This window comes from Cydia splendana, chromosome 22 (genome assembly GCF_910591565.1).
Source record: "Cydia splendana chromosome 22, ilCydSple1.2, whole genome shotgun sequence".
Lineage (NCBI taxonomy): Eukaryota > Metazoa > Arthropoda > Insecta > Lepidoptera > Tortricidae > Cydia > Cydia splendana.
This window is the reverse complement of record NC_085981.1, coordinates 11,930,608-11,946,963: the sequence shown is the minus strand read 5'-3', so window position 1 is coordinate 11,946,963 and position 16,356 is coordinate 11,930,608. Positions and strand designations below refer to the sequence as shown.

Genomic DNA, 16,356 nt, shown 5'->3' with positions numbered 1-16,356 from the left:
GTTTGTAATTAAAGTATTTAAAACGAAAGGCGTCGTCTACATTATTGCTGCTGAACCCGCTCCAAGAGGCTACGAGCTGAACCTAGCCAGATCCACGCGAGTACATAATTTGGACCTTCGACCTCGGATGCAACCAGCAACGTGGCTACAAAGGATACTTGGCAAGAGTAACGCGATCGGCAAAGATAGCCATCGGCAGCTACTCAGTGCTTTGGTAAGGCGAACCAATCAAGAATAGCGGCCCTGTCTCATTTCAGTTGTGATACACGTGTACATATTTCAATGCCAGTGGTTGTAACGTGACGTCTTTGTGATCTGCCTACACGCAAAAGGTCGCCAGGCCGGCAGCTGCATCGTTTGCAGTTGCGGGGAGGGATCTATATCTGAATCCCTAAAATCTTTTCTCCTATCTTTGCATTCCCTAATATTGTTTGTCATAATGATCAGATGTCCTAACGCGCGTATTCCCTAATTTTGGTTTCCCTATTATCGAATGGGCGATTTTTTTTTGTCCTAATATCTTTTTCCCTAATGACACTTTCCATATTGAGTATTTATCCTAATGTTATGTAGCATAATTATTTTTTTGCCTAATTATTGTTAGGCCTAAAAATGATATATCCTAACCATCATGTTACCTAATTTCACTTAGCCTATCGTTGCTTGACCTAACACTCGTATGCCCTAATTTTGATTTCCCTATTGCGTTTCGTTTTTACAATGGTCGCAGTTCTAACCTAACCTAACCCACTTTTGTGACAGCAGTTCGTTTTTGCGAGGATCACAGTTCTAACCTAACCTAACCCACTTTTGTGGCAACATTTCGTTTTTACAATGGTCGTAGTTCTAACCTAACCTAACCCACTTTTGTGGCAGCAGTTAGATTTTGCGAGGGTCACGGTTCTAACCTAACCTAACCCACTTTTGTGGCAACAGTTCGTTACCATTCATTATGGAAAGTAATTGTTATGATAATTGATCAATAGGAAAAGTAACTGTTATGACGATTGATCATTAGGGTAATAGCCATTAGGTCAAAACAGTTAGAACATGTTATTTTATGCCAAACATTGTTAGGGATTTCGAAGAATATGGTAAAAAACATTAGGGATCTTGATAGTGTGATATATGTACATGTATAGCACCGAAGGTATATACATAGACATGTATCACAGCTGATCGCTCGGTCAGTGAACTCGCGGGTAGGTTAAGATTTTTATAAAATATTTAATGTCATAATTGGTGGTAGTTTTAACTTGTCTCTCGAAATACATCTTCTAATACGAACGGACGCGCATTTGCCTTTTTATTAGTTATCCCAGTGTTCCCGGCTCCTATATATCTCATTTGGCGACGAATACGGACAATTAAGCGTGCGGCAGTGAAAGGACAGTATTATAATGTCGATTGGAAAGTTGCAACCGTTTGATCCTAGCGCGGACGATTGGGCGTTGTATATGGATAGGTTAGAGCAATATTTCATTGTGAATAGCGTAACGGATGCATTGAAAGTGCCTACGTTAATTACAGTGATGGGCAGTGCAAGTTACGAGTTATTAGTGACATTGTGTACGCCGGACAAACCTTCAACAAAAAAATTTGAAGTGTTAAAAGAACTGATGACTAATCATTTACAGCCTAAAAGGAGCATAATGGCGGAACGTTACAAATTTCGTCAACGAATACAAAAAAAAGGCGAGTCGTTGGCGGTCTATGTCGCGGATTTAAAGAAGATGACTCAATATTGTGATTTTAAGACGGAACTGGAAAATAATCTACGGGATCAATTAGTGTGTGGCATAGCGGACGATACTATTAGGCAGAGGTTGTTCGTAGAAGATGCTTTGACATTCGCCAAGGCTTGGAAGCTGGCGGTTGCCATGGAGGCAGCAGAGAAAGACGCAGCGGCAGTCGATAGTAGGACGCGCGGCACTAGTAAAGAGGTTGTGGAAGTGCTATATGCATCGGCCAGCGGCAGCGGGGCCCGAAGGCAGGGCTCGTCGGGGACCTGGAGGTCTAACGGGGCAACCCAGGTAGCGGGGCGCAGCAAGGCGGCACCGCAGGCATGGGGCGGACGCGCACAGGCGAAGCAGGCGCCCGTGGCGGGAGCGGCATCGGCAGGAGCGCCGCGCGCTCGCGAGCAGGGCCAGTGTCGTGTTTGTGGCGGCAATCATGACGCGGCGACTTGCAAATTCCGCGTGTATTCTTGTCGCGTATGCATGCAACAAGGTCATTTAAAGAAGATGTGTCCCCGACTACAAACTGGAGCTAGAGTGCATGCGTTGGACGCAAACGAGGAGGATGAGGAGGAGTTGTTGAACGAGGTACAATTTAACGCTTTATCTGTAGGCAGTTTAAGTCGTTATAAGCCGTTTATGATGACATTGGACGTTAACGGAATAGGTTTAGAAATGGAAGTTGACTCCGGTAGTGCCATTTCATGTATAAGTCTTGAATGCTATCAAAAATTATTTAATAATCTACCTATTTTAACACCTAATCTATTAGTCAACTTTTACGCAGGAGGAAGTTTACGCCCGGTCGGTAGAATTACTCCAATAGTTAAATATAAAAACAAAGAGATGTCTTTAGATTTATTTGTTATAGATGGGGGCAAAAACCCATTGTTAGGAAGACAATGGCTGTACGAGTTGAAAATGGGCGTGGAGCCGTTTAGTTGTAACAAAATTGATACCAAATTGGAACTTACTATGGATTCATTGATTTCTAGGTATAAGGATGTATTCGCGGACGGGCTCGGGCGGTACACAGGCGGCACGGTGGCGCTGCGCGTGCGCTCGGGCGCCGCGCCTGTGTACATGCGAGCGAGGCCGCTGGCGTACGCACTGCGCGCGCCGGTGGAGCGCGCGCTGGACCAGCTGCAGCGGGACGGCATTATCACGCCGGTCGAGACGTCAGACTGGGCCACGCCGATAGTACCGGTAATTAAGCGCGATGGAGGTATTCGCATTTGTGGCGATTATAAATTAACACTAAACAGATGCTTAGAGGTTGACCGTTTTCCCTTGCCTAGAGTTGAGGACCTGCTTGTCAAATTACACGGGGGGGAAACGTTTTCAAAAATTGATTTGTCTCAAGCCTATGCACAATTCGAGTTGGACGAGGCATCTAAACCTTATACCGTAATCAACACGCATAAAGGCCTGTATATGTATAATAGGCTGATCTATGGGCTATCGTCGAGCCCGGGGATATTTCAAAGGAAACTAGAACAACTTTTCGCAGACTTACCGCGAGTAGGTGTTTTCCTTGATGACGTAATTATAACGGGAGTAGACAGGGAGGATCATTTGCGTACATTACATCAAGTGCTAGGACGCCTCGAGAAATTTGGGTTGAAAGTTAAGAAAGAAAAATGCTCTTTCTTCGCGGAATCGGTGACGTATTTAGGGTTTCGCATTAGTAAACAAGGGGTTCACACGTGTCCGGAAAAGATTAAAGTCATAAAGGACATGGCGATACCGGCCAATGTAACCGAGCTTCGCTCATTCATAGGAATGATTATGTTACTATGGGAAATTTGTTAAAAATATAAGTATGACGTTAACACCATTATACAAATTATTAAGGAAGGGGGCTTCGTTTAGTTGGACCAAGGAATGTTCGGAAGCGTTTAATGCCGTCAAGCGTTGTTTGGTTTCCAGTTCGGTGTTAGCGCACTATGACCCTGAACTTCCGCTATGTCTAACTACAGATGCGAGTTCGAGCGGCGTGGGGGCGGTGATTTCGCACCAGATGCCAGATGGTACGGAAAGGCCTGTTGCATACGCGTCCAGAGTGCTCAATGCGGCGGAGGTAAATTATTCTCAGATTCAAAGAGAAGCCTTGGGAATTGTGTTTGGAATAAAAAAATTCCATCAGTACCTGTACGGTCGAAGGTTTTTGCTAAGAACCGATCATAAGCCGTTGGTTTCCATATTTGGAGATAAGGGAGGTATTCCGTCGATGGCCGCGAGCAGACTACAAAGATGGGCGGTAATTTTGTCTGGTTACCAGTATGACATAGAATACGTGCCTACAGACAAAAATGGAGCTGACGCATTGTCCAGGCTACCAGTGGGGAAGCAGGCAGCAGACAGGACTGAGGTGACATATGTACAATTCGTACAGGATTTCTTACCAATTACTAGTGATCAAGTCAGAGCCAATTTAAAAACAGATGATCTACTGAGAAAAGTGGTTATGTATTTACAGTCAGGGTGGCCAGCGAAGTGTGACGATCCAGAGCTGCAGTCGTATTGGGTAAGACGTCACGAACTGTACTCAGAAGCCGGGTGTGTCATGTGGGGCTACAGAATGGTGATACCCACGACATTAAGAAATGACGTTCTACGTGAGCTGCATATAGGCCACTTTGGAGTCGTCAAAATGAAAAGTCTTGCCCGGAGCTATGTTTGGTGGCCCGGCATTGATGCTGAAATCGAGAAAACGTGTATGGAATGCACCACATGCGCTCTGGAAGCACCGGCCCCAGCCAAATCTACACCACAAGCTTGGCCATATCTCGAAGAAGTTTGGAGTAGGTTGCATATGGATTTCCTAGGACCCCTAAACGGCATGACCTATTTAGTAGTCGTGGATTCATCGTCCAAATGGATTGAAGTAAAACAAATGACGAGAACAACGGCAGATGACGTCATCAGAGTTTTAAGGGAGATGTTTGCTCGTTTCGGGCTACCCAAGATGATGGTATCGGACAATGGCCCGCCGTTCACGAGTGGAGAACTGACTCAGTTCATGCAATTTAATGGCATAAAACAAACCTACTCTCCGGTGTATCATCCATCTTCAAACGGAGCAGCAGAAGGTGCAGTAAAGCTAGTTAAAAAAACCATTTTGAAGGCTTTACGGGATAGGCAAGACGTGGACGCCGCGCTCCAGTCATATTTACTAGCGTATAGGAATTCTATTCACAGCAGTACGGGCGAGTCGCCGGCGAGGTTGCTGCAGCGAAGAGGTCTGCGCACACGACTGGACCTGCTGCGCGCTGACGCCGGCGCCGCGGCGCACGAGTGTGCGCGCGCCGCGCAGCTCCGACAGCGCGAAAACGCGGGGGGCGTCTCGAGATCGTATAGTGTAGGTGATAATGTTTGGGCTAGGAATTTTAGCAAGGGGGAGAAATGGGTTAGCGGTACGATCACGGAACAATTAGGTTCACGTAATTATTTGGTGCAAAGGGAAGACGGTCAAATTATTAAAAGGCATATAGATCAGTTACGCAATAACTCACGCTTAGCTATAACAGCGTGCCCAGCGGCGGACTATGACGATAACCATGATAACTCGGAGCCGTGTGCGCCACCGGGGCCCGCTTCTGTGCCACCTGCCCCGATACCTAAACGTGTGCCCGTGCCCGTAGAAAGATATGGTAATCCCATATTATATTAAGTACTACTTGTTTGTAATTTTAGAATTAGTATAAAAAAATGTAAAGATTAATACTGGATTGTACTTTAGAAATAACTATATTTAAGGAAGTTCTGTTATTAATTTACTATGATATTGTGTAATAATTGTCGGATCTATAGTGGAGACGGCTTTTCCATGTCAGTCTTATTAGCATTTACATAAGGGTTCTTTTCACCTGGCCTGGAGGAGAAGTTTTCACGGGATCGTTACTTGCCATATTAGTACATGGCCGACGACCGTATACTATGTAGTCTTAGTTAAGTGGTAGGGTGTGATATATGTACATGTATAGCACCGAAGGTATATACATAGACATGTATCACAGCTGATCGCTCGGTCAGTGAACTCGCGGGTAGGTTAAGATTTTTATAAAATATTTAATGTCATAATTGGTGGTAGTTTTAACTTGTCTCTCGAAATACATCTTCTAATACGAACGGACGCGCATTTGCCTTTTTATTAGTTATCCCAGTGTTCCCGGCTCCTATATATCTCAGATAGTTATGGTACAAATGCTTAGGGCAAATGAGTCTTAGGCTAACCATTACATTATGGAAAATAATCGTTATGACAATTGATCGTTAGGGCATGTGCCCATTAGGACAAACCAGTTAGGGCAAGTGACTTTAGGACAAACGTTGTTAGGGATTCAGAATGACACCCTGCGGGGAGCTATTAAGTACCTAATCCGGATAAGTGTAAGTACCTCGCTCCCCCGGAGGAGTTAAGAGGTTTGCGATTTAGGCCGACGTAATGCAATAGTAAAATAGTACATTGTGCAACATGGGGCGTAAGTTGAATATTGCAAACGAGAGTAAGTTAAATCGCGACGGCTTGCCGGAGCGATTTATAGACTCGAGTTTGCAATATTATTACGCCCCGAGTTACACACAATGTTTTTCATCACACTTGCGATACAAAAATTAAGTATAATGACAAAAAACTGTTAATTATGACACTAGAAACTTCATAGCTCCCTAGGGAGAACGCTTTTTCTATAACTCCCTCTAAATCTGCGTGCAATTCCACATTTACTGAGCGAGTGTGATGAAAAACAACATAACTCTCTAGCTAGGGAATAAAATGGGTTAGGTATAACTCCTACTAAACCCCGTGAAAACCCACGCTTTATAAGCATGTGTGATGAAACTGTTATTTTTCACACAAGAGAGCAGAGCGGCAATCCCTTTGTTAATTTGTAGAAATTACACTTTTTTTTTTATTGATTTTTTTATGTTATTACGAATAGAATCACGAGCTCGTTCGATCCTCATAAATAAAAATATGTTCCAAGATGTTTATTTCCAAATCGTTACCTCGGTTTCCTCTTCGGGCTCCGTCTCGTTCCATTTGTCTTTATTTAATAACTATAAACATAAAATATATTAACGTATGTTACTAGCTGGTTTGTTAGTGGCGTTAGTGCACACCGTTGTATGGGGACCTTGCACTTTGAGACTAGGGTTTGCACGACGGATCCGAAATGTATGGGAATATCCGCGGATCCGGATCCAGATCCGGATAATTTCATACATTTCGGATCCGGATTGCAAACCCTATTTGAGACTATGCGCTGAAACTTGCCACAGTTGATTCTTAGCTGTAGTACTCTGGTAATGCGCGGATAGAATCCAGAGCGCTTGTAAATTCGTAGTTCGAATTACCCGATAAATTAATGTTTTATCTGGTGCACGCAAGGAAAGTCGGGCACAAGAGCTAACAATATCTATATATTTGAAATGTATTAAAAATCCCTTTCAATTGATATACGACACGTCATCATTACATAATAATATTTGTATTCTTTTGGTTCGCGAATTTATGACCTCTAGAGAGCGCCGTATTCAAATTGTTCTTACGTGAAATAGCCTTTAACCAGCGGACGAGTAAGACGATTCGAATGACACATCGTTTGACAAATTATAATAAGTACTTTAGAAGTTATTAGGAAACAAATGAACATAATACATACATACACATATACATCAAAATCATAACCCTCCTTTTGCGTTGCCGTAGTCGGGTAATAAATGTATGACTCGGCCGGTTATTCTAACCTAAAACCTAAACATTTAAAAATGTAAAATGACAAAATACTTAAATCTTATTTTTTAGGGATACTTATATATAGAAGCTTGTAAAAATGAAACGCTTAGCCCGCGCTTGATCAATCAACAATACGAAATTTATAACTTATTCAAAATATAAAAATATAGTAAATAAAAAAAAAACAATACGAAATTTAAGTGTAAAAAAATACAAAAAGTTATATCCCTGCATATAATTACTGGGGATCGAACCCAGACCCTACTCTGTGCTAACAAAAAAGCGAACGTTTATAAAATGCGCCATGACAGTTCTGTTCTTAGATAAGCTGACGAAATTTAGCTACTCATTCGCAAGTTAATAACAGAACACCTTATCTTAATAACAGAAAAATTCTCAACATGAACAATAGAAGAAACCTACATCTCGCTTATACGCTACGTAAAATAATTGAATTTGAAAGGCCTCCTTATCTTTACGAAAAACTAAAATGGGCACAGGATGCACACAAAAAACTTGTGAGAAGTCAGCGACAAAATCTCTTGCTTATCCCAAAACATAAGACTAAGTTTTTCAGGGGTGGTTTCAAATATGCAGCAACGAAAATTTGGAATGACTTACCGCCACCGTTAAGGAGTCCGATGCCATTACTTACTTTCAAGAAACTGGTCAAAGTACACTTTCTCAAGTTGCAAATAGGAAACCACCCCCTCACTTAAACACTTAAACACCTAACTAGTTCATAGGAAATCAAATAAAATCAAAAACCTAAATCAAAGTTTAATTAGTTGACTTTATGAGAATAAAGATAACACCGACACAACCTATAATAATAATAATAATTGTCCCGATAGTCGTTTCAGTGAATGGTCTAATAGCGAAGAGTCTCGACCAACACCTTGAGAGACTCTCGCTAGGTGGTTGGATCAAGGGTCAGATGCAGAAGGCGGTGATCTTGGACACGGCGCGGATAGTCCGCCGGTTCCTCTCTCTGCAGCCCTGACCACCGGTATAATAGCTTGGGCCTTGCCCCGCTGCTGGCGGCACCCTAGGTTAGGTTTTTTATAATGTGTTTATATTAATTTTTATTGTTTTGTAAGTGTTTTTATATTTTACTTTTATATTCATATTATAAATAACCTAACTTAAGATGAGAAATGAATAAAGAGTATAATATTTTTATAGCAATGTTTGTAATTTGAAAAATAGACATATGTTATATACATACACGTACACTCACACACAAACAATATATGTATACAGTCGCACACAACTTGCAACCTTGGGTATTGTAAACCCTTGGATATATTCTTAGTTTAGCCGTAGTGAAACAGACCGACTGGAAAGAAAATATGTATATATATATATATATGCTCTGCGTATATCTATATATATATAAAGGGACCAGGCTGAAAATCAGCGCTGGATATATGTATATCACATATCTAGCACAGGCTGAGACTGGTACCCATTGCCTATAACAATGTGAAATTTAAATTAATGTTAATACCTACCTACTATGTTTAAGGTGTTTATTTACTTCGTACTAATTGTAAGTTTTCTAGTTGTAAGAATGTAAGATTTCTAGTTGTGGCAATAAACTTTTTTTTATCTTATCTTATCTTAAAATTAAATATCTCAATACCTCCGAAACCAGCGAAATAAATTTTCTGAATTTTTGGCCATTTAATCTGTATAAACATATCTCAAAATTAAAATACTCTTATGATACCGATACGACTATTTATTTAGGCGCGAGCTATCACAACTTTACCATTTTGAAAAATTTCCAAAAACCGAATTGACAAATTTTTTTTATCGAATCATAGAATTCGGTTACAAAATTTCACGAGAATCGGTTAAGAATTGCGACCTGTGGAGGAGAACATCCGGACATACAAAAGCAAAATGCGCGAGTCAAAACGTAGACCTTCGCTACGCTTCGGTTAATAATAACCGTAACCGAAATAACCAGATATAACCGATTGTTTTCATAAAACTTCAAAACCGGTTATTGGAAAATCGGTTAGGTACAGTTATTTAATAATTCTATGGATTTTATTTCTAATGACTAAATCGGTCCTTTTATGTCTGTGATAATAATTTTTGTCATTTTTGTACTTAAATACCAATTGTTTTCCCCTTATGCCCGGTTCACATTATTCCAGTCCAGTGATCCAGCGGGCTAATCCAGTCCAGTGCTGGACTGGAGCATATCGTTTACATTATTCCAGTCTGGGATCGTTTTCATTATACGCGCTGGATTGGGTGAGCTGGAATGAAAAGTTGACGGTCTCTCCAGTCACTGGACTGGAATGCTCACTGGAATGTGTACATTCCAGTGCATTCCAGTGTCGGTTCACATTATTCCAGTAGCATTCCAGCACTGGATTGGATTGCTGGACTGGAATGCTACTGGAATAATGTGAACCGGCCATTATTCATTTTTCTTATATTTTGTTATTTATTGGAAAACGAAGATTTAAGTCCCTTTTCCTAACACTGTACTCTTATTTTTAGGGTTCCGTAACTCAAAAGGAAAAAACGGAACCCTTATACGCACGAGTGATCCTACTCGTGCGTCTGTCTGTCCGTCTGTCACAGTCACAGCCCATTTGCTCCAAAACTACTAGACCAATTAAGTTGAAATTTGGTACACATATGAAAGTCTGTGACCCAAAGATGGACATGTAATAAAAATAAATGAATTTTAAACATAGGGGGCGCTTTTAGGGGGAATATGAAAAAATTAAAAACAAAGTTTTGGAAACCATATCGTGTTATTTAATATGTAAAATGGAAGGGCTTATTTTGAGGATCTCAAACATATTTTTTAAATAATGTTTTATGAAATAGTTAAGAAGTTATTTAAGAAAATGGGCAAAAAATGACCATCCCCCCCCCCTAAACTCCGATACTACTGGGTCTAAAATTTTGAAAAAAATACACATAATAGTTCTTTACCTCTAGCTAGATGACAGGAAAACCTATTAGAAATCTAGAGTCAAGCGTGAGTTGGACTTAAGGAAAAAACGCGGTTGGGCTGTTTTAGGGACACATCCGTAATGGTTTACGTGAAACTCGGTGTGGACAGCTTTTGCGAAGGCCGAAGGCCGAGCTACGCGTAGGGCCGAAGACCCGAAGCATCCCCCAGTAGTTTTTTGAAACGCACGGCCGAAGCCCGAGTTGCGGGAGGTTAGTGTTCAAACACAGAACAATTATAGTACAAGTGTCTGAATGCGAAGGTCGAAGGCCCGGAGCCTCCGACATGTGCATGCTTCCTGCAAAGGAGATCGTCGATTTTGTTCTATCTTTTGTGAAGCGATTGGGCCCGATACCTATAGATTATTGGAAAAACGTAGGTATAAGAAGTCTGCAATTAAGCGTGAGCCGGACTTAAGAATAAGAATTGCGGATAAGCTCTATCAGGGCCACAACCGCAATTGATTTACGTGAAACGTGGTGTGGACAGCTAGTGAAGGGTGAAGGCCGAGCTCTGCGTTGGGCGGAAGGCCTGAAGCATCCAAGAGAGGTGCTCCTCCACGCAAGGTCGAAGGATGAGCTTTAGGAGGTTAGTGCTCAAACAAATAATTGGTTTAAGTACGAGTAGCTAAATGAGAAGGCTGAACTGCCGTATATCCGAGGGTCTACCGCGAACACCGAAGTTCGCAAATTGCGGGGATTTCTCTTTTACTCCAATGAAACCGTAATTAGAGTGACATCAGAGTGAGATGCCAGCAATTTGCGAACTTGGAACAAAATTAAAGATAGCCAAAGCCGTATGTGGAAAAATTGAATGAACAGTTTAATGTACTTATGAACTTCGCTTTACTCGCTCGTTCCAAACTGGGTTCCGTACTAACCCTTGGGACGCGAGTTCGACTCGCACTTGACCGGTTTTTATTTTATTTGAAATGTTTTGATTACATACTTCATTTTATTTGAATTGATTGTATTTTTATCAACCGAAACACACGCTGCTCGACGTGCATGCCTCTGGGACCTCTGGGTACTAAATATAGATACTTACTTCGATCGAATACTGAAAAAAAAACAACGAAAAATTATAGTCATTACGCAATAAGGCATCTGGGCTGTAATTCTCATAGGCACCATCTAACATCCGATATCGTTGAAGCAGTTCAGATAATTTTAGCTATGTCGGACCCCGTCATAGGGTAAAAGCACCAGTAGTCAGCCTTATAACTAAATTTATATGTTTAAGATCGTATTATTTGCACTTATTAATGGTTACGTATTATTAATGGTTACGTATTATTAATGGTTACGTATTATTAATGGTTACGTATTATTAATGGTTTTTCTGTTCACGAATTTAATAAAGTTAAATTTTTGTAAAGAATAAAACTTAATTGAATTTAACTTTTGGAAATATTTAATTAAATATAATGAAAGGGCCTTTTTGCCAGTAATCAGCCCCCTGTATACCAATACACAGCCTTTAGGAACCCAGTGCCCAGCCATCCCATTCTAATGGCTGATAGTGGGTTCGAGTAGAGCGAGCTTATTGTCCAGTGGTCAGCCACAGGCTGACTACTGGGTATTTAATGTATTTCAATCAAATAAAGTCATAATAACGTAATTTTTTAAAGGGGCTTGATTTAACGACTTACACTTCATTTGAAAATAATAACAAATTTTAAATCCTATGGTCAGCCTCCCCCGGCTGATTTCTGGCAGGCCTATGGAACTCTCCGCGCGAGCTCGGATTTATACCTACGAATCTGTTACCGTTCACTGTAGAAAAGCAAGCCAGTTGGTTGCCACACGCGCTCACGCACGCACGTCACCGCGCGCCGCACTGACAATTTTTACGATAGTTACGTAGGTACTATTGAATTTCTTTAATTAAACATGTAGTGTTTATTACGACAAATGTATAGTTACATATCTATCTATTTGAAATAGGTAGCATGTTTTTAATTTAATTTGGTAAATGTTTATTTTAACGACAGTAAGTTAACTTTACACCGGAAAGTACCTACCGTAAAACGGGGTGAAAAGACACGATTTTCAACTTCAAGGACGATTTTCGCCAATAATCCAAATGATAAAAGTAATAATTTTGATATCATTTTTTGAGTCTTGGTTAGTTCTTCAATTATGCATTTGTGAAATAATTTTTTACCTACTCAATTCAGAGAAAATCAAAGAAAACTACCGGTTTTCTCCATATCCTTAAAACGGGGTCGATAGACACAAGAAAGGGGTGAATAGAAATATTAAGTTTTAGCTGTCATAGGCATCGAATTTGGTCATTATTATGTGGATACTCTATTGGCAAATGGTATATATATCTGTTAAACAGCTATTTAACACAAAATAATTTTTTCGTGTCTTTTAACCCCCAAGGCGTGTCACCCCTTTGTTGTATCTAATCACCCCATATGGCGTAACTGTTCACCCCATATGCGTGTCCACTGACCCCTTTATCACGTAGTCACTGTGGCGAAGTCCGGCATACTTTATTTTTTTTTGACTTTGGAGTGATCTAGTTCCGTTAATTATTCACCTATGTTACTGCTTGTAATCGCATACGATGAAGAATTTAATAATTAATAGTTTAGCCTTAGTGACAGATCATTACAAGCACAAATTAAGCAAAAACAATGGCATTTTTTAAAATTCGGCGAGTAGACGGACTTCCCGTGCAGTTTAAGGGAAGTCCGTCTAGTTATGATATCAGCCAATCTATGGGTGTGTATATGTTCGTAGTCAAATTCCTAAAAAGAACGGATCAAGACAATGAAAAGCGTATTTTAAACTTGTTAATATACGGTTCAGATTCGAAATAAACACCATTTTTCTAAAACAAAGGCAAGTCCGGCATATACTACCAAAATGGGGTGGTAAACCTTTTTTGGCAAATAAATAAACCTAATTATTTTTTTGATTTCCGAAATAAAAGATCAATAGTAATTTTAAAATGAATTTTAATCGTTTCTTTTAATTTACTGAGATCAAAATTTAATAAAGTAACATCATGCGCAAAGTCAAGAGGAGTTTTTGATACCTTATCAAATCGTTATAATATTAAAGTCGCAAAAACAGTTGGTAATCTCTGATTTAACGAAAGTCCGGATATGACGGACTTGCCTTGAACATAATAGACGGACTTTCCAACTTAGTCAAATTTTAATATGATAAATTGTGGAACGTATAATTACAAAACTAAGCTAATTTCTGATATTTTAAAAATAGAATAAAGACAACTGGTTCTTATGCTACCTACGTAGTTACTTTCTGATGCACAATCTTTACAAAAACTATTTTTAACAATTTTTTTCCGAACGGCTGTCGCACTATGACTTCGAGTTCAAAACACGAAATGACTTGTTGAGGCGGATTGCTCTGAAGTTGGTTGTCACAGCGCCATCTGTTTTACAGTGACGGAACTAGCGCGAAAAACTGGTTAATCGACTGGACTCCAAAGTCGCATACGCCTTCAAATTCAAAAGTTATAACGTGTTGACGGACTTGCCTTGTAGACGGACTTGCCCACAGTGACCTTAAATTTGCTTGTTATTGGTTTTTTGAAAAAAAAAAATGCTTTATTATAGAGAAAATTTGTGATATTATTTATTATTTAGGTACTATAGATACTATATTACCAGGTTAGCTAACTTTTACTTAGTTAATGTCAAAACATTTACCGCTAGAACAAAGTTCAGACAGGCTTCATTTCTTACCTCGGCGAGACCTTACTTTAGAGTCAAAAAAATCTAACTTTTAGGCAGTTTGATTAAGTTCTTTTGGTATCAGTGTTGAGAATAAATAGTCTACTTTATACGCATTCCACAAAATCTAATTTTAGAGATGTACGTTTTTAAATATAACAACTTGAAAGAAAAAGTTCAAAATTTCTCTATTCACCCCGCTATTTCTGTTCACCCCGTTTTACGGTACTCGTTTATGCTCTGGTTAATTTATAATTAATTACCTGTATTCATGGGTTCTCTATTATTTTTCTTTATTGTATAACATTAATCTCTATCTGGTTTTACATTACACGATGTTTTAAAACCAATTCGTAATGGGATCATTAAAACGGCGTAAACACTGCGGTTACTGCAGGGACATATGACGTTTTAAAATGAGTATTTCGCAAACACTAACGCATAAACGGAATATTAAGGTATAATTTAAGATTTAGATTTCCTTTTATTTCAGTCCGCTGTTAAAGTAGGTATTTATTTATCATTTCTAAGCGTCAGCAACCCTAGCGTTGTGCCGGTGCGCGCGGGGGAGCGGCGCGCTGAAGGTCACTCCACTGTATTTTTGTGTAGGTATCAAAACGGTAGGTATTTGCGTTTTCTTTGTGAGATGAGTATCTGTTCGTAAGAACTATTATATAATCTGTGCTTCTGGGTTTACGACCTTTTTAAAATTACTGCTGCAAACCCAGTAGTCAGCCAGGGGAGGGGAGACTGACTATTGGATTTTGTACAAGAAAGTAGTCTCCAATAAAAATATTACTTCCATATGGATTAATATTATTGTTTACGTTTTTCAGATAGTTTAGGTATTAATTAGGTGAAGTAGTTCTTTTAAAAATAAATCACAATTCGGCTGCTAACGTCTTATCAAAATACCATGTGACATTCCAAAATAAAAACTTTTACAAAAAAAAATGTATGCTTCAAATTTCATGGCTTCCAAATCATGGTATGCTTCAAATTTGTCTTGGCACCGACTTCAAACATATCAGTTGGTAATGCATATACTTAAAACGGATAATATTTTATTTTATCCTTTTTGGAGTCGGTTCACTTTTTTTTTGTACTAAGTTTTTATTTTTCCATTTTTAGTTTTAAGGCATTGTTAGCTTATGAGTGACGCGTGACGCATGAATGAAAAACATAATAATGCATATCACTATGCATTAGATATGAGCGCCGCGCCGGCGCGCCGCCGCCGCCGACAAAATTTACGCGCCGCCGCCGCCGACGCTGCGCTATCGGCGTGGCATCGGCGTGACCTTGTTAGATACTACTACTTTCAGAATCATATAATATATATTTTATCTAGTTTAGATCTTTAACGGCGCCAGTCTGAATAGCTTATAGACATTCAAAAGGTATTTTAGGACCATATAATTCTAAAATATCGATGGTAAATTCAAACTTATCTTGGTAACCGCGCTACTAGTGTTAGAGCAACGAAATGACTAATTTTGCCAGCTGGCTAGCTCATCCGTCATTCACCGCGAATTCAATTATTGCAAGCATGGTTTAAATGTCTTAAAAAGGTGTAAAAGGGGGTTAATTTCAGATATTAAGCGTTTTCACGCCCAAAGGTCCGGCCGTTGGCTTTGCACGGAAGGCATCGGAAACGGAATCAGGTCTCATTTTAAGCTTGGCCATTGTTCAAATTTCAAGCTTTGCTCTCTCGCAGACCAATCTTTGGCCTCGCATCGCTCGCATAGAAGAAAGCCGCTATCTGAACCTCCAAGTTTTCGGCCCTGTTTGGAGCGTAACTTTTGGCCTCGCCTTTAAAATGCTTGGTTCTTCTCCAATCTTAGCTCCACTGCAGCACGGCCTTTGGCCTCCCACGAATGCAGCTACAGGAGAGCCCCAGAGGTCTTTAACAGTGTGGCCACGGTCTTTATCGGCCTTCGGTCTTGCTTACACTGGACCAATTCCAAGCTCTGCCCTCTTGCAGCTTGGCCTTCGTCCTCGCACAGAAGCGCGCCGTAATCGGCACTCCGCGCATTCGGCCGTCAGCCAAGCTCACACTTGGCGTTCGATTCTAAGCTGTATGCTTACCTGCAGCTCAGCCTCTGGCCTCGGATGGGAAGGCGTCGGAATCTGGTCTTCGGTGTTAGGTGGAGCTCGGCCTTGGGCCTCACTTTTTGACATA

The 16,356-nt window shown here is 40.2% G+C and overlaps 2 protein-coding genes across 3 annotated transcripts in view; one reads left to right on the top strand and one right to left on the bottom strand.

The window, feature by feature from the left end:
* Positions 1–6,815, bottom strand: part of LOC134801617 (uncharacterized) — a 46,487-nt gene extending 39,672 nt beyond the window's left edge. For both annotated transcript variants that reach the window (XR_010145710.1, XM_063774234.1), the window contains exon 1: positions 6,747–6,815. The gene's annotated coding sequence lies outside the window, so the exon portion shown is untranslated. The remainder of the gene's footprint in view (positions 1–6,746) is intronic.
* LOC134801663 (uncharacterized protein K02A2.6-like) lies at positions 1,126–5,409 on the top strand. Its single transcript, XM_063774281.1, has 3 exons — positions 1,126–2,961; positions 3,716–3,816; positions 4,216–5,409. Exons 1-3 carry the CDS (start codon positions 1,401–1,403, stop codon positions 5,407–5,409), a joined length of 2,856 nt encoding a protein of 951 aa, XP_063630351.1. The 5' UTR covers positions 1,126–1,400.
* Positions 6,816–16,356: the final 9,541 nt, after the last annotated feature.